At 43.3% G+C, this 18728-nt stretch overlaps 1 protein-coding gene across 1 annotated transcript; it reads left to right on the forward strand.

Moving 5' to 3' along the window:
* The first annotated feature begins 391 nt into the window (after positions 1 to 391).
* Positions 392 to 18719, forward strand: RAD54L (RAD54 like). The gene is made up of 18 exons (XM_031601785.2): positions 392 to 699; positions 786 to 866; positions 1063 to 1182; positions 1863 to 1923; positions 3744 to 3879; positions 4690 to 4759; positions 7061 to 7349; positions 7830 to 7954; positions 9622 to 9772; positions 11683 to 11809; positions 13870 to 13944; positions 14379 to 14509; positions 14614 to 14724; positions 14868 to 14991; positions 15305 to 15383; positions 15491 to 15670; positions 16651 to 16814; positions 17859 to 18719. The coding sequence occupies exons 1-18, from the start codon at positions 511 to 513 to the stop codon at positions 18058 to 18060; spliced, it is 2415 nt and encodes an 804-aa protein (XP_031457645.1). The 5' UTR covers positions 392 to 510; the 3' UTR covers positions 18061 to 18719.
* The last annotated feature ends 9 nt before the right edge of the window (positions 18720 to 18728 follow it).

An 18728-nucleotide genomic window follows, 5' to 3' on the forward strand; every position in this document is an offset into this window, starting at 1 on the left:
CCTTACACCTCCTTTTCCTCGTGTGAGAATGTGGCTTTGCCTTACGTCCACTCTGCTTTATGGCTGTACCTTAAAAGGGCATCAATATGTGAACATAAAGGTTAATATGCTGAATATGGTGAGCAAAGTGAAGTGGGGGTACAGCCAGAGGGGTTTTTTTGTGTGTTTCTCATTAATGTGAGGCGTGGGGGAGTTTCCTGCACTACCCACCACTGAGTGGAGTCTGAAGAACTGGGCTGAAGAGTGTATTTTGCTTTTTGCAGTTCTGTTAAAAAAAAAAAAAAAGAAAAGAAGAAGAAATGTCTGTTTAAAAAAAAAAAAAGTTTTATTTCAGGAAGTCTGGGGTTTCTTGGGTGCGGCCAACGGGATAATTTAGCTGGATATCTTCGCACGCTGTGGTTTTGCAGCTTGTAAACACTTGTCCTGTAAACCTCAGCGAGCATCAGCCACGATCCAGGTCTCTCTCAGGGATAACAAATCCTGATCCGCCGCGGCACCCAGAGCGAGTCGATGCGGTTCGATGCGCTCGGTACTCACTCAGCCACGCCTGGTGCTCTGCTTGAGGGGCGGGGCGAGTGGGGCGGGGCGGAACCTCCCGCGCTTTTCGCGCCTTTGGAGCGGCGCGCGCGTCCCGTCGCTCACCTTCCCGCCCTCTTGGCCCTGTGCCGGCCGTTGCCCGCACCCCTCCGTGAGGCGATGGTGAGTGCGGGGCGGGCGGCGGTGGGGGCGGCTGAGCCCTCCGCTCTGCGCGCTCCTTCACGCGGTGTGCTGTGCCCTTCTTACAGCGCAGGAGCCTGGCCCCCAGTCAGCTGGCCAAGAGGAAGGCGGGCGGCGAGGAGGAGGACGGCGAGTGGCGGCCGCCGGCGGTGAGCGAAGGGGTGCTGGGCGGTAGCGGAACGGGCTCGCCGTAGCTGCTGGGTGTTGTTGGTTCTGCCCTCGGGCAGTTGAGGCGTGTGGTGCTCAGGGATGCTCAGCTGGCTCTGAGCTGCGGTTGGGTGCTCGCTGACCGTGACGGCGACGTCGCCAGCCGCTCACAGGCTTTGCCTTGGTGCTGTTTTTCAGACTCAGAAGAGGCAGAAGGCTGGCAGTGAGGCGGAGAGCGGGGACTGCTACAGATCGCCGTTCCGGAAGCCCTTGACACAACTGACCAACAGGCCTCTCTGCCTGGACAGCAGCCAGCATGTGAGTGGGCATCGCTGCCGGCACGTGGTGGTGGGTGAGCTGCACACGGAGCTTGTTGACCAGCACGGTCCGTATGCTTCTGTGGGCCCGTTTATCCCAGGTGTTATGGAAGGGTCACACGTGGTTCTTTGGAAGGAACTTCACTTTTGAAGGGTGTGTGGTGGGAGTCCTTGGGCGTTGACAGATGTGGGAAGCTCTCCACATAGATGGCTCAAGTGCTGTCTACTTGTTAGCTGAGCTTCCATAGAAGCCTGGAGAAGATGGAAATGAAGTTGTCTGAGATGGAATGTAGCATACTTTAGAGCTAACCTAGCTCTTTTACAGGAGAGAATTGCCTGATTGAATTACCTAAGGCTAAGGAGAAAGTAACTGCATTTAAAGAAGTGAATACTGTCAGTGGATTTAAGTAGATGGAGTTACGAAAATAAATTTAATGCATTAGAAAACTTAAGCAAAAACAGTTTTGGAAAGTGGAGTAGGGGCCAGGAGCGGTTCTCTTTTGTTACTTTCTTCCTTTTGCACATAGAAAATAGTCGGGGTTGGCTGGAGCTTGAGCAATTTGAATAGAGGAACTCTTGGCACTAGGCAAAAATGAGTTCTTAAAATGTATTTTAGGCTTGCTGTCTTGAGCGATTTCTGGCTTCAAACTTGTAAAACGTGCTTTCTCTCTGAATTCTTAGGAGGCTTTTATCCGCAGCATTTTGTCCAAACCCTTCAAAGTTCCCATTCCAAATTATAAAGGTAAGATGATAAGGTTTAAGAATTATTTGTGTTGTCTGACTCTGGGAAAACATCATGCTTTGGCCTGTCAAATGTGCCTGTGGGGATTATTGTTATTTTTTGGAGTGATGACATATGTTCCAGATTCCAATAGAAAAATACTAGCATATTAGCAAAATCTTCATTTTTTTTTTTCTAGTATTTTGTTTGGATAATCCTACATTTCAGAACTGGATTTTGTATTGCAACTATGCGTTTGATGTAGCACCAGAAGGTTGTATGCCACATTACAAATATAGAAGCAAGATGAATTCTAAGCCACGGAAGAATATCATCTAAAAAATACCCAAATTGTGCTAACAGACAGAAGGCCAGGGTGAAAAAGTATGTGCCAGTTCTCTTTCTACTTTTCTTGGTTTGTTGAGTCTCAAGGTGATCTTCAAAACCAGGGTAATTTTGAACTTCAAAGCCTCAGCTGGTTTTGAATCAGGCAGCACATGATCCCAGAAACAAATGGGACTTTTCTTGTCTCCCTCTTCCCCTTCACCCTCCAGCTGAAAAACTGAAGGACGGGTCTATTTTACTTTAACATTAGTCATAAAATATGTCTTAGACACATTCAGCAGGTGCTGAATACAAAACAGCTAGTCACAGAAGAGTTTGTTTGGTGTAGTTCTTATTTGATGGAGAAGTAGACTTGTCAGGAGACTGAAACAGAACTAACTTCAGAGGCTTCTTTTTATGGCTGTTACTTTTCTCTCTTAACTGGGAGATGAGATTGTTTCATTTACTTTCTTCATGGAGAGGCATTGTCCCAACCTGTGGTACACTGTTGTTTTGCAAGGAATTTCAGCAGGTGGCAGGGGATTAATTCTGCTCGATTTTTTTGCCAAGCAAAATCACTCCTGGGAGCATAGTTGTTTCCCAGGACTGAGGTGAGTCTTTGAGCTGGGTTTTGATACAAGCAGTTTTTATACATGTTCTTTCTATGTTCATCTCCATTCCAAAACTGTGACATCAAAATATAACATCAGGAAGAGAGGAAGAGAGACTCGTCCTCACTTTCTTCTTTTCAGAGAAATTGGCTCTTATACCAAATCTGCTATTGCTCAGCAGAGAGCAAATAATTCTCTAGACTAGGTAAAGGCAGTATGAGTCTGAGTATGATACTGTAGAACTCTATTACTTTTACAGGCTTCTTTCTGATATTATACAAAAGATAGAATTGTTGCAAAGCCTTGGTTAGATGGTCCAAAAAGAGATTTTGACCCAGTATGTATGTTATACATGGAAATGTATTTATTGAGCTGCCAAACCGTATATCCTTGAACCTTGCTTTCAAAAAAGTAAAACAGCCACTGGGAGTAGAACAAGTAGTCGGAGCAGCTGTGGTGCGTGAGGGGAACATTGTGCCTTGGATCTAGTATGGCATAGAATCCTTAGAGTTGGAAGGGACCATTATAGGTTATCTAGTCCAGCTCCCCTGCAGTAAACAGGGACACTTACATCTAGATCAAGTTGCCCAGAGTCTGATCCATCATCCTGCAAGTTAGTGTATACTCCCATATGCCAGCATTTCTGGCATCTGCTACACTGAGTTATTCCCATTTTACTGCATCCAGCATGGGGGGAGCGCCATTGCTCCATCTTTGTCTCTGCTCTTTCTTTGCTGCAGTAGAGCTATCCACTGTGTGCTGGCAATGCAGTCTGCAATGGTTGCCTTCTCCACTTCAGCACTGTGTGCAATTAATTCAGCATTTCTAAACTTAATCAGATGCTTCTACAAGTCTCTGCTTTCTTCCAGGAGGATGTTACTGAGTTGTGCCTTTGTTTGCTTTCAGGGCCAACGGGCTTGCGGGCTCTGGGTATTAAACGGGCAGGGCTGAGGAGTCCTCTCCACGATCCATTTGAGGAAGGAGCTCTGGTTCTGTACGAGCCCCCGCTGCTGAGTGCCCACGAGCAGCTGAAAATAGACAAGTGAGTCATTACCTGGCGCAAATGCTTCAGCTCTGACCTCCTTGTATGTGTAAGTTTGTGTGCTTTCTTCTCACACGTGTCTGAGCTGGGCTCTGAACATCAAGGAAAGCTTGGTTCCAAGTATTCTGCCACTGAATTGTTTCAGGTATGGTAACAATCAAAGGAAAGCATGTACCCATGCCAGATTGTTTGCTTTCTTCCACAGGCTGTTTGATCTTCCACTCATCAAAAATATAAACATGATGCACAGAATAAGGATGCGTGCATGGATAAGCTGTTTAGGAAATCTTATGGATCAGTTTTAAGTCAGGATACATCAGCATCTAGAGACACCCAGAGGGAGATAACTGACAGTCAAATCCTAATCTGCCTAATGGTTTTTATTGTTAAATAGTTTCTTCTGTGCTGTCTTTTTTTTTTTCTTTTTAACTGAAAAGGGCTATTAGCTGGATCTTAGATGAAGGAGGTGTTCCTTGATTTACTCTCTTCGTTAATGCAATTACACTAACGTTATTGAGACTAAGAAAATATTGGCTTTTTAAATATCTTTCTGTAAGATGTTCTGCCCTTGTTTTAACCACAGCTCGGCTACTTGTTTCACTGACATTTCAGATTGTAAATCAGGCCTGTGTAACTCCATTCCAGAATTGAATTAATCCTTTTTTCACTTTCATTGATAGTAGTTGATTCTCTTACTCCACAGAGAAGCCCTCAGAATAGCAGTGAGATTAAAAAAACAAAAACCCTTAACTAAGCATATGCTGGGCTGAGTACATTAATCATACCTTTTGTCTTTACTACCTCCTGCAGGGATAAAGTGCCTGTCCATGTTGTGGTGGATCCTGTCCTCAGTCGTGTTTTACGGCCTCATCAGAGGGAAGTAAGTTTTCTGCTGGAGCACAAAGCTATGGTTGGAGAACTTGGTGCATTTCAGAAAGGTGCAATCCTCTGCTGGAATTGTAACCCAGTAACTCTGAGGTCTGCATAGACTGTCTAACAGACTGGCAAGTTGCAAATGTAAGGTGAAACATTTGTTCTAAACACCATCTTAGAGGCCTGAATGCTGAAATACTGTGTCCTGTCCTAAGCAAGGGGGTGTGCTGGGAGTGTTACAACAGCCCTGTTTGTCCTTAAAAATGGGGGAATTTATTGTTTTCTAGTGGGCAAGAACTTTTTTCCTCTTGCCTCTGATCTAGCAGAGTCAGAGCATTCCCAGCCTACACACAGTATTGCCTAATGCAGAAGTTTGTTCTGTGCAGGCTTGTAGGTCAGATCAGCTTATAGTGGAATTCTGGGAATTTGTGGGCATATGTGCACTGGTTGCATAGGTCTTTTAAAGCATATTGGCTTGAATTTATGTCACCAGTGATGCCCTAGGAAATTACTAGATTCTGCAGAGAGATAGGATTTTACTAAATAAGGGTTAAAAGTTTATACTTTACTTGAAATCTGTAGATGTAGCTCTTCTGACTGGAACGCTGTGAAAGATGATAGAATGTAGTTGCAGTAACTTTTCTTCTTGTGTTGGGCAGGGCAGATTGTCCAGCACTGTTTTGTTGATCACCAGAATCAGTTGGACCTGCAATGTCTACCTTGGTACACAGCAAAGTTCTCTTTGTTACCGTAGTTCCCAACATGGTATGAGGTGGTGTTCTACTTCAATGTGTTTTATTCAGAGATTACCTTTTGTACTTGAAAACTGTAAGTGACCTACGTAGACTTGGAGTTTACCAGTGGAGTTTGCTTAAAAATGTTTTGTCATAACGTGGAACATCACAGTACAGAAGCAGTTGGAATTAATCCACAAATGTCTAGGTATCTGCAGAATTTTAAGTTTGTCACAAATGCAGTATGTAAGCCTAGAGGCAGCACAGGTAAAAGCTGTTGTTGCTGATCTTTGAGCTAAACAGGTCAAGCTGTATGTACTGCTGTATGGGAGATCTTCAGGTGGCACTTTAGCAGCCTACAGCACTCTCCTGGTTTGTGCTTTTATCTCAGAATTGATACTTAACCCGTGAGCCATTTATAATGCTGGCCTCTGGCTACATAGCTGGAGGGGCTCTGTTTTGTGTAAGATACTGCCTGCTGGCACTTTTGTCAAGTAGTGATAGTTATGGTGGTGTTCTAGGCATGTTATTTTTTGACAGCTAGATATCTGAAATAGCAGTCTCTGTTCTAGTCTGACTGATCAGTCTTTGCTTGCTGAGATTCCTGTGCTGTTTTTTTTTTTTTCTGGTTGATGCTCTCAGGCTGTTGTACAGCCTTGTTCTTTGTCACTGGGAGGTTACTGAACTAGATTCCCAGCCAAATTCTTTTTTTTTTAGTTAGTAATGTATTTGATAATTGTTCAGCTGGCTTAAATGAATGAGCCTAAGAAAGAAAAGAAATGTCTTGGAAATTTAAGTGGTTTATCTTCTAGTCTTGTATAGTAGCAAATAAAGGGTGTGTTCAGGCTGTATCTGTCACTCCTGGTTTTGTTGACAGTATGTGGATCTTGTCCATTGCCAGGATAGTGCCCCAGGTTTTCTTTGACTCTATCATCACATGATAGAACACCTTGCAGACTTTTTTCTACTTTCATCGGTCTTGGTGATATTGTTAGAGCTTAGCAACCAGGCTGAGCAATAACCTCAGCACTGTTTCTTCTCTGAAGTTAAATCTGGTTTGGTCTTTGAGTCCCAGGTGAGTCACAGTGGTTCTTTGCTTCTAGGTGGAAACAATGAGAGCTGCTGAGGGTGTTCTGGGGTTTAATCAAGGAGTAGAAACAAGTCTGGACATTCCATTGGGTGTTTTTAAGATGCTTAACATGTTTGCACTGATTGACGCAGGTTAGCTAATGGCTTCAGCCTTAACTAGTTTAGTTAGGGTAGAAATTCCTGGGAATTTTAAGTCAGGACACTAGTTACAACAGCGCAGTTAATACATAGTATAGTTTTGTATGTATTTTGAAGTGTATGTCATCACCAGCAATGTTTTTCCAGACCAGATGTGGCCATGTTTTAGCTGTGTCTTGGCTGATTTCCCTCTGTCTCATTAGAATGCTGCATGTCTCTTGGGATGTGCTATACAAATTTGCTGTTTGTTGTAATATCAGTCCTGTGCATTGCAGTAATAAAGCTCTAATGAAGTTGTCATTCTGTGAATGTCCCCATCCTGCTATAAGAGAACAATTTCTTGGCAGGGAGTGAAATTCCTCTGGGACTGCGTGACGAGCCGGCGTATTCCTGGGAGTCACGGCTGTATCATGGCAGATGAGATGGGGCTGGGCAAAACCCTGCAGTGCATCACTCTGATGTGGACACTTCTCCGGCAGAGTCCAGACTGCAAGCCTGAAATCGAGAAAGCCATGGTGGTGTCTCCCTCCAGCCTGGTGAGAAACTGGTACAACGAAGTAGAGAAATGGCTGGGGGGAAGGATTCAGCCACTGGCCATTGATGGAGGCTCCAAAGAAGAGATTGACCGAAAACTAGGTACAGAAATGTTTGCAAATGGTGTGTTTGGCTGGTTTAGAGTGAAACCTCACATTGGAAGAAGTTTACAGCAGCTGAAGTGAATATTTCCGAGTGGTTGTTAGAGCTCTGGAGGCTGACAAGACTGAAATTCTCTCTTCTAACATGTTTAGATTAGATCATTGCATTTTTGGTAAAAGTTGCTCTTTTGGAATAATCCAAGTCCATTTGTGCCCTTAAGTTAGGGCAGTTCCTGTGTGTCATCTTTCTTCCAGACAGAAGCTAGAGTAGGAGTGGGCAGAGGTGGGAGAGAGATGGAAATGGGAGCAGCTGTGGGGAATTGAGCATGGATATATGTGGAATCAGCTCTTTGTCAGCAACCAACAGCACTGAAACAAATGGAAAGGTTTTCCTGAATGTTTAAAAGTTGATTTTTACTGCAGAGTTTGGACCCTTTTCTGTTACTGTTTTCATCATCCTTTTCCTACTTTCCACCCACAGTTGGCTTTATGAACCAACGTGGCCTGCGAGTGCCTTCACCTATCCTGATCATCTCCTATGAGACCTTCCGACTTCATGCTGAGGCACTACAGAAAGGCAGTGTTGGCCTGGTCATATGTGATGAGGTATGGTTAAATCTCTAAGGAGAATATATTCCTGATGTTTTCTTGAATTTCAGGCAGAAGTGGCCCAACTTTCTTAAAAGGCAGGGGGTGTGAGGATGGAGGTGTCAAGCAAGGTTTGCCTGTGGAGAGCACCCATTCCAGTTTGAGAGGCTATGGGTACCCAGCTTATTCTTACTTTGTGAGCCTGAATGAGAAACTGTTCTCAGAAGCTGAAATAGGAAAAGAAATAATCAATAAAAAAAAGAAGTGGTGGTAAGTATGGTCACTTCTTAGATCCCTGGAAGACTGGGGACACCTGCACCTACCTTGCAGTATAGTATGTAGAGAAAGAAGATTCACCACCTATCTGTGACTCTGAAAAAGCCCTTGCTCTGTTGGATCCTTGCTGATCTTTCTTGTTTGTCCAGCAGTCCCAAGGCATCTGTTCCCTTAGCATATAGTGGGTGAAAGTGGCCTGCTCTTTGGAGTCACACATTCAGGAGACTTTGTCTGTGCTTGTAGGGGAGTTTGAAGGGTTCACCCATAGCAGGACCCTCTTCCCAGAGTGTAGCATACTGCTTGGAGTGGAGGTAGGAGATGTGAATAAGGAGGCCCTTTCTGCTACTTGTTCAAGGACTGACCTGGCTTGACTCCCTGTTCACTGATTGCTGGGATCTAGCTTTGCCTTGCCTGGTTTCCAAGTTAAGCTTTCACGTATCTGAACTTGAGTTTTTCTTTTTGCTTTATCATTCTATATTTGTGATTATAGATAGTGAGAGACAGAGATATTCTTGAGGAGGAAAGCAAATGACCTATGCCTCCTTGAAATAATGTAGCTGGAGGCCTCAGCCAACTGTGTCTCCTCTGTGGCTTTTTAGATTTGTTAGAAAGTGGTGCCACCCAGCGGTTTGGTACTTTATGTGCTGGTATAGCACTGAGAGGGACTTGGTCATCAGGAGTGTGATGGCTCCCGTGGCATTCACGGTTTATGCTCCAAGTCTGTGACTGCCTATACTTCTCAGTGCCCCTGGAACAGGACCAGCAGCTCGGGATGCTGAGAGCACAGGTCCTTGGCTCTGCATCTTCCCTATGTTTCAGCTTCTAATAAGCATCTCTCCACTTATACTTTGTCCTGCAGCATAAGAGCTACTTTTTCCCAGGTTGTGTTTTGCAGCACTTAATGGAGTTTTGTTTGTCATCCTTTAGGAATCAGAGGTGTCAGTAGTCCCAAGTATTTATATATGGAGCATCGATATAACAGTTTGTCTTTGGAAAATAAAGCAAATTTTAAATGTTCTTCTCTTTTGTTTCATTCCTGTTTGTGGGGCTGGTATTTTGTTTGTTGTCTTTGATTGGGAAACAATTCTTATAATTAGAACTTGTGATTGTCAATGTTTTCATGGCAGGTTCTTTTCTTTGGGTGTGACTCATAATGTTCCTAGCCTGGGAAGCTTGTAATGAAAGTGGTATTTCTCCTCACGTAATTGCTCTGGGTTTCCTACCAGTTTCTTACCTTTAAAGGAAGTCACAACACCTGAATGCAGGAAAAACACTTCTTCTACTATGATGAAATGGAAAGCTGTGAGGTGCTTTGTCACAAATGCAACATGTGTTGATGATGGTCTTGAAGCTGCTTCCCATCAAGGCCACTGGATTTTTCAACTACCTTCTTTTTTTCTTTTTCAAAGGGACATAGACTGAAGAACTCTGAAAACCAAACGTATCAAGCTCTCAACAGTTTAAATACACCTCGAAGAGTCCTTATCTCGGGTACTCCCATTCAGAATGATTTGCTTGAATATTTCAGCCTGGTGCATTTCGTTAATTCTGGCATCCTAGGTGAGAAAAATGAATGCGTAAGGCATGAGAAAGGGGGAAATTAATGGCAAGGCTTCCTCTGGTTACCAGTGCTAGTGAAAGGAGCAATCAAAAAGTTAAAGAAAGGAAAACGTGTGTACAGATTGGAGACTTAGTCTCCTTCAGAGAGTCCAGAAAGTCTAGGTCGTGGTCTTCTGTTCCAGAGGCTGTACAGAATTGGAGCTCTGTTTCAATTTAAAGTATGCATGTCAAACATGTTTTAAGAGTATTAATTATTAAGATAAGATGAACATGTGGTCCTGAGTACAGTACGGTTGATCTCCTTATGTAGCTGTACTGATCAACCCGAATGTCTGGGGCTAGAAGTGTTACTGATAATGTGCACTTTGAGGTACTGCAGGAGTTGCTGAGCAGGAAGATCTAGCTCAAAATAGTACTTCCCACAATACTTATAGCCTATAGTAAATTTAGAAATTTAAGTCGGGTACAATTCCTTTGTGGGAAAGGCTCCAGGGAAAAGGGTTTTATGTGACATAGTCCTTGCACTCTCTACAGTGGTAGCCTGGAAAATGTGCTTTTTCCTTTTCTCTCTGTTGTGTCCATGTAGATTAGGAGTTTGAAGTGACTGGTGCAAGGTAGAACAGTGTACCTTAAGACAGAGCAAACAAAGCCCAAATCTTCGTCAGTCTACCATCCTGCTCTCAAATATATTGAGAGAAATTTGAGGATGATGTCTAGAACTTAGAGTTAAGATTATACCATGGCTTCTGTGTTTTGTGTTTGTATAATGTGGCAGTTTGGTAGTTTTATTTTTCTTTGATAAGGGCGGCCTGTGAGTCTGGGGTTAAAAAGAACCTGGAAGAGGGACACTGATTAGTGTGGGTGTTCAGGGGAGTTAGAGCTAGATGATCTTTAAGATCCCTTCCAACCCAAGCCATTCTATGATTCAGGATCAAACACCTTCTACAGTTGCTGGTAACTGACTAGAATATTCTGTCTCTAGCTCCTAAGCTCTGTTTGTTTTTGGAAAGCAGAGTAGCTTTTGCATTCTCTCCTACATCTTTGGGTTAGGAGCTGGTCTACTGCTTTCTGGTGTGAAGCAGCTTGTCTTTGTCAAGAAGTAATTTTTCTGTCAAGGACTGAAAATAAACTGATCTGTAAATCATTTATTTGCTGCATCTTGTCACCCATCTTTGTGTCAGTCTTGGGAATCCTGTCAAAAAGGCTTCTCATTAATTCTAGTGTGTGTGTACAACTCTCGTTAAACACCTAGTCATCAGATTCTCAGCCTTAAAAACAACATTTGGGCTGTGTTTCTCAAGGAAAGGGTGAGATGTGGTACATGCTCTGCATCTGCTTTTTCCTTGTTTTCAGCTTCTTTTTTTTCCCTTTTATATTTGATGTGACTTTTTTTCTCTTGACCTGTGCTTTGGACACAGATTACCTTCCCTGTACTTGCAGTTCTTTCTCTCTGAGATGAGATTAATACTATGAATACTTCTACCAGAGCCGTATGCATGCAATGGTCACTTTTCTTTCACTCAGCCTGTGACCAGTAATAAGCAACTGATTAGAGACTGTTTTGGAACAGGCACATAATTTCCACGCTGTTGCTGACAAGGATACAAATTCTGAGAGTAAAACTGTAACTGGAATGAAAGCAAAAACAGTACATGCCTGATAGGACTCAGGTTTAACTAAATTTTGTATGACCTTTGGCGGTGCAGCATAATCTCCTGTTGTACAGATTTGCCAGCCCTGTTTAAATCTTTCCTGGCTAGAAAGAAAACCAGTCCTACTGATGGGGCAAGAGTTTGTATTATCTGCTGGGCCTCTTGTTTATAGTTTGGTAGCTGGGGCTGTGGGGATATTGATCAAAGGTTATTTGGTAGTAGCTGTCACTTTCTCATTTTTCATTTCTGTTTGTGCAGGGACTGCACAGGAATTTAAAAGACATTTTGAATTGCCTATCTTGAAAGGCAGAGATGCAGACGCAAGTGAAGCTGAACGGCAAAAAGGAGAAGAGAGGCTTAAAGAGCTGATCAGCATTGTGAACAGGTGAGCTTCATCCGTCTTCTCTTTGCAGAGCTTTTGCATAAACCCTTGATGCATGAATATCTTCCAGAATGCAAGTTGTAGCTGTAACAAATATCTTGCTAGTTAAGTCTGTTCAGCAAGTGATTATGCAAGTGTGTATTGCCTTAAGAAATCTACACAGTATGTAGCTTTAGTCTGAAAAGTAGCATATCAAAATGGCACAGTTAGTTGCAGTCACTCCCAAACAAACATGCTCAGATATGAATCACAGCTTTACTCTTATGTTTGTTTTCTTTTGGTATCTAATAGTCAGGTAGCATTCTTTTATTTGTGTTAATTTAACTGCAGTGTGTAGACTGGGTTGGACTGCAGACTGCAGTCCAGGTGTGAGCAGCAAAGGATGAGGAGTATTGCTCAGTTCATTGATGATATCCAGGTCACAAAGAAGTTCAGCTCATACTTTCACAGTTGTGTTGGCTTTGTAGGGCTAATGGGATTAGAGTACTAGCATCAAAAATATGACTTCTGATCCCTAAGGAGCAACTCTGTGAAGTAAAATGTCATCTGTTTTCTGTGATGTTTGATATTTCCTTAAATATAGTTTGTTTTCTGTTGATTAATAGAACCAGTGCATCCACATCTGCTGACAATCACTGACCCCAAAGAACTCTTACTAGAAACTCCTTTGAATTCTTAGCATTGCAGGTGTTATTTCTTTTTCTTTCTTTCTTTCTTTTTTTAATCTGAGCTGTTGCAACCATCATGAATACAATACAGCAGTTCATAGTCTTGATAAATGGAATTTCACATTGAGTAGAGCCTGTCTGTAGAGATAGCCATGACCTTGGCTCAGATTGGCTTGTGAAACTCTTAAGACAAAAAATAGTTTTGGAGAAGAGGTTATTCTTCTTTGAGGCACGTTATTTCTTTAGTTCATCACTAAAGGATGTAAAAGTGTGTTCAGGAATGCCTGTACCTGACTGTTGAGGTCTGTGTCCTTTTCTTTACTCTCCTACAATATTAGCAGACAAATAGAGAAGATGAATCACACTGGCAATATCAAGAGAATTGGCAGAAGCTAAGTAGGGCTTTCAAGTGAGACAGTGATCCAAAGATATGTGGTGTCATAGGTGTGGGGCTGAAATGCTCTGGATAAGGCACATAATCCGTCTTGATGTATTGAAGTAGAGGATGTTAGACCTAAAGCATCTGTTTGCGTAATCCCAGCAGAGCACTGGAGACCTCACAAATGCTCAGGACACCTTTTTCAAGGCATCACTGTCTTTGTGCTTAGAAAATGCTCTTAATATGTAACCTAAATCTTCCTTACGGCAGTATAAGCCTGTGTCTTTTCATCCCACTGCTTATGGGTTTGAAGACCAGATTATTCCGTTCTTTAACAACCTTTGACAGATTTTGGGGCTGTCATATATCCCTGGTGTCTTCTGTGGATTTTGTAACCTCATGTTTTTGATGTCTCTTGGCAGAACTGGGTCTTTGCATCTTTTTCTTATTTCAGTTGCTCTTCCCTCCCTCTCCCCCCCAGTTCTTTTCATATTTTCTGAAGTATGGTAGAACTATTCTGCAGGGCACCTTTAGAACCCTAAAGGATGTGCCCTGAGCTCAAATCTTGGGCCTATCTTGATAAGTTACTTGGAAATCTGACTGCTTGTACTGTGTGCTGAGTGCAATGTGTGGTGGCTGAATCCTTTCCCTGTTTGCTGTCCATGCCACTGGTCTGGTATTGCTCAGCAGCTGAGAATGCTCTTGGTAGTTGAGGAAGGGCTGAATATCTCTGCTAAGGAACTGGACTTTGATAACTGTGATCATTCTTTACCCCTCCAAATCACATGAATAGCAGTTGGGAGCCTCACAAAGATGGCAGGCTATTCCGGTTTCTGTATAATGAGCTAATGTAGATGCTTAGTGTGGATGGTGGGTGTCCAGCCTTTGCCATGTGTTTGATTGTCACAGGCTTTTGGAGATTAGATGTCAAAGCTTTGTGTTAAGCATGAATAACATTGATTAAATGGAGTTTTTGATGTCATTTAAGCATCTGATTTTCATTTCCCTCCTTGCAGGTGTTTAATCCGAAGAACTTCAGACATTCTCTCCAAATACCTTCCGGTGAAGATAGAGCAGGTGGTCTGCTGCAGGTACTGGAAAGCATGTGCCCTTCCCTGAGAGAGGGGAGGAATAACTAAATAGCTGCAAAAAGCCCTGAATTCTATGCTTGTGGTGACAGTTTCCTTCTAGGAATGAGATTGTAACCATTAGCATTATGTTGTTTTTCCATCTGAAGCAGGGGTGGCCAACTCAGAGCTGATGGTTTTGCCAAGTGACTGGCATGCTTTGTGCAGCTGTGGGGCAGCAGATCCCTGAGCTGTGCAGAGTATCTGTGAACTTTTCTTCCAGCTCTGGACTGAAATAACAACATTGCACCATCAGTCATGGAGGCAGTTTTTAGGTTGTTCGGGATGTAGCTAAAAAAAATTGTGTGCTCAAGTTAAAAATGAAGCCACGGTATGGAGGAAGAGAGATGGTGTAGGTGTGATGGTAGAGTGACTGCAGGGCTTTTACTCTTTTTCAGACTGACGCCTTTGCAGGCTGAGCTGTATAAGAACTTCCTGAAGCAAGCCAAGCCAGTGGAGGAGCTGAAGGAGGGCAAGATCAATGTGTCATCTCTCTCTTCCATCACTTCCCTGAAGAAGCTCTGCAATCGTGAGTTGTTCCATTCATGTGTAAAGGGTTCAGTTTTCATGCTGTTGGTGGATTTTTGGGTCTTCAATGTGCACTCCACAGACTTTGAGTTGTTTGTTCTCCAGACCCTGCTCTTATTTATGATAAGTGTGTGGAAGAAGAAGAAGGTTTTATGGGAGCTCTGGATTTGTTCCCTGCTGGCTACAGTACCAAATCTGTGGAGCCCCAGCTTTCAGGTAGCGTGGAGCTCAATAGTAGAGATGTTCTGCCCAATAGGCAATCATGAGAGTATGTTTACTGTACTGTTAAGTGACCCTTCCAAGGTCAGGAATTTGGGAACTTCTGTTCTAGCTTGCTTTCTTTTTTCCTTTTTATCTAGGAAAGATGCTGGTTTTGGACTACATCCTTGCTGTTACAAAAAGCACCAGTAATGACAAGGTGGTTTTAGTGTCTAACTACACTCAGACACTGGACCTATTTGAAAAGCTCTGCAGGAACAGAAGGTTTGTCTTTGGGCTTTATTTGTCTAATTTTGCAAGACTGTACTTGCTGCCTACACTGCAAAAGAAACTGGCTATTTTTAAAGTTTTTGTCAGCAGGAACTTCTGACCTGTAATGTACCTCAGATGTTCCTGAATTGGAACTAACATGGCTTGTATTCTGGCTACTGAGATTACTTAGCAGAAAAGTTTTGGTCCCTATGCAGAAGCTCTTAAAGCTTTGTTGCAAGGCAGTTTGTAGAAGGTTTTTTCTCTTATGAGTAGGATGCTTTAAAGGTCAGAGCAGTCAAATTGTAGTAAGTGTTGTATATTCTAGGTACTTATATGTCCGGCTGGATGGCACCATGTCCATTAAGAAGAGAGCAAAGGTTGTGGAGCGATTTAACAGCCCCTCAGTAAGTAGAACCTAACAGATATGGGCAGTTTTCCTGCCTCTTCTTGGAGTGTGAGTAAAAGTGTTGGATGCCTCTGTTGTTTAATCCAAGCCTGCCTTTCTTCACAGAGCCCTGACTTTATCTTCATGTTAAGCAGCAAAGCAGGTGGCTGTGGTTTGAACTTGATTGGGGCTAACAGACTGGTTATGTTTGACCCAGACTGGAATCCAGCTAACGATGAACAGGCCATGGCTCGTGTGTGGCGGGATGGCCAAAAGAAGACTTGCTACATCTATCGACTGCTTTCAGTGAGTCTTTATCCTCTTCTCCTCTGCGTGGGGTTCTTGGTGCTAGCCCAGGCTGCAGCAGACGTGATTGGGACCAGAAGGGAGACAACTCTTGTGTCAGCAACCAAGACTGAGTGGAACTTGATTGCTTCCTACCTTTGATATATTGCCATGAAAAACAATGAGATTTAAGCTGGAAGGTCATTATTTCAGGACTTGATTTCTAATGATGTTCGGCTTCTGAGAAATAGAAATGATTGAGGCTTTCCAGATTACATACTTCTTTGAAATCATTAAGGCATCTGACTTCTTTAATTTCGTGGGTTGTCTGATGCTGAAGTTGCTGCATACCAGTCTGGCTGTGGTCTGTTGTGGCTGGGCATATATCTACTTAATAAAAAGTGATTACATTTCCAGAACTACAGAAGCTTTTTGGAATGGGGCTACCAGTTAATAGGGAGCTGCTTTGTAAGGAAAACAATGAAGATGACTAGTACTTTTAGAAAAGTACTAGTACTTTTCAGACTTGAGGGTTGGAGATTCATGATCCTTGAGGTCCCTTCCAACCTTGGCCATTCTGTGATTTCAGGCTACTGCTGTAACAATTTGTCAGGGAGTGTCAGTAGTGATTACTGCTCAAAAATGTCTTGTGTGTGCCTTTGTTTATCTTCCCCTTTCAGTTCCCTTTAACTTCATCTAGTTAAGGATGACTTTTTTACTTTAAACTTGTGATCCTTGATAAATTATTATTTCACTTTGACAAAATATCTATATCTTAGTTGGATCCACTCCTGTGGCCACAGTGAAAGACAAGAGAAGCAGTCATCAGTAACAAAAAGGGAAGTGGTCAGAGTGCAGCTAGTAGCACTTGCCTCTCATCTGTACTGGTCTGATAAGACGCTCCGTGGTCCTGACTGCTGCTTGATCTGTGATGCTTTCCCAGCACAGTGTTCTGCACTGGCATCCCAACTATGCTTCATCTCTGACCTTCTTTTCTGTAGACAGGGACCATAGAGGAGAAAATATTTCAACGCCAGACCCACAAGAAGGCACTCAGCAGCTGTGTGGTGGATGAAGAGCAGGATGTAGAGAGACACTTCTCGCTTGGGGAGCTTAAGGAGCTGTTTGCATTGAATGAGACCACCACCAGTGACACCCATGACAAGTGAGTATATGATACAGTATTGGCTGGAGTCAGCAAAGAACTCCAAGCTTGGTTTACTGATTCAGAGGTTCCTTAGTTAGCAGGAGGAAGTTCAAGAAGCTGTTAATCACTGAAGATTAGCACTTCCTTGCTGTCTTCCTTTTTGTTGTGTTAGAAAAGCTGCCCTGGCTGAATAAGTGAGCAAGTTATCTCGTTGGCTGTTTGTGCTTGAAGGCTGTGAAATACTGCAGTTAATGAACAGCTTTGCCAGTACTGCTCCTGGTAGTGTGACTGACTTCCAAATGCCAAGATGCTGAGCTACTTCTATGGCCAGGGCTATTCCACCTGCTAAGAACTGATGAAGCCAACTCAGGTACTTATCTAGGGGCTCAAGTCCTAGGCTCTGTTGTTTGCCCTTCTGTGCTCCCCAACCCCCAAGACCAGAAAGAGGAGGGGGAGTGCAGGAAAACGCTTCACTGAGAAGGTTACTAAGACTTTTAATTCAAGAAGTGACAAAGATTAGTTTTAAGCTGACTCAAAGTTTAGGTCTGTACAGGTCTGTGTGGCAACAAGCCTTGCTGGTGTTTCTTCTCTCCTTGTACAGCTGCTCAGCAGGGCATCTGCTAGACAGTCTGAGCACAACTCAGTGGCTGTGGCAGGAATTGGGATGGAGCAGTTTGGAGCATGGCACTCTCCTTTGAGCTCAGCAAGCAGTGCTGAGGATGTATGTGTTAGCAGTGGGGGTAATCACTCAAGATCTTCTCTAAATGTTCCTCACTTTCAAGAGAAGTCATCCTGAACTTACTTTGGGCCTTGCTGTCCTTTTCCTACTTTGCTAGAAGTTGTGGGGAACACAATTAGAAACAAAATAAGTTTTCAAAATGTTTTTTTTTTTTTCCCCCTCTCTGTCAGACGTGCCAGAGAGTGGTTGTGCATTTAAATAAAGCATGGTAGCAATTCATCCTGTCTGAAAATCCAGGTAGCAGTGATGTCAATCCACATGTTTATTGGGCTGTATTTTTAACACTTAAGCAGAGAAGAAACCTTGCACTGATTTTGTTCCAGGATCAAGTGTCGTCGCTGTGTGAATGGCCACCAAGTACGGCCACCTCCTGAAGGGTCTGACTGCACCTCTGACCTCTCCCAGTGGAACCACTCTGCTGATAAGCGGGGCCTGCAGGACTCTGTGCTGAAGGCTGCATGGGATGCTGCTGTCACCTTCACTTTTCATCACCACTCCCATGAGGAGCAGCGAGGGATTCCCTAACAGGTTACTGTCCCCTGTGGGGACAAGGGCAGGCTGCTGTAGCAGTCTTTAATCCCTTTCAAGGAAAGGGGCAGTGGGTAGCAGAACATTGCTGGATTTGTTGTGTGGCTGTGGGGCAGCAGAACAGCATGGTTCCTGAGGGGCTGGAAGGCTCTTAGCATTGGTCTGTTTCTGCTGCAACAGCAGTGAGTTCATCACTTTGTCTCTGCTGGCGTGTCTTATACCTGAGAAACAGCATATTGGGAATAACTGGAGCTTGTGTGGTTGATCAGATTCAGTGCTGGTTCTTGTGCTGTGCCTTCTACTCAGCAAAATTCTGCCTTCAGGTTTATGATAAGCCTGCAGTTTTAGAGCACTTGATATGCACTCCTATTTTTTTTTTATTGGTAGCTGTGACTTACAGTTTCGTTGGAAAATGTGCAGGTTCCATTTCTGTCACAAAATATGAACCTTAGTTCATTATTCAGGCTCAAGAGAATCTGTGCCAAAAACATCCTCAGCTTTTATGTTAAGCATCTCACCTTTAAGAACACGTAGACAGTGGAAAAATGGGCTCCATTTTGGTCACTACATTTTTAAAACTACTTGCTGTATTATGGATAGGATCCCCCCATCTGGCAAAGTGTTTTAATTAAATCACATTAAAACCCAGTAATAAAATTCAAACT

This window comes from Phasianus colchicus, chromosome 9 (assembly GCF_987193195.1).
Source record: "Phasianus colchicus chromosome 9, bPhaCol1.hap1.1, whole genome shotgun sequence".
Taxonomy (NCBI): Eukaryota; Metazoa; Chordata; class Aves; order Galliformes; family Phasianidae; genus Phasianus; species Phasianus colchicus.

Bases quoted from the DNA above. Each gene is read 5' to 3' on its own strand.
- RAD54L (XM_031601785.2), top strand. From the start codon at position 511: ATGCGGTTCGATGCGCTCGGTACTCACTCAGCCACGCCTGGTGCTCTG. The intron at 3,880-4,689 runs GTGAGTCATTAC...TACCTCCTGCAG, and splicing joins GAGCAGCTGAAAATAGACAA to GGATAAAGTGCCTGTCCATG. The intron at 13,945-14,378 runs GTACTGGAAAGC...ACTCTTTTTCAG, and splicing joins GAGCAGGTGGTCTGCTGCAG to ACTGACGCCTTTGCAGGCTG.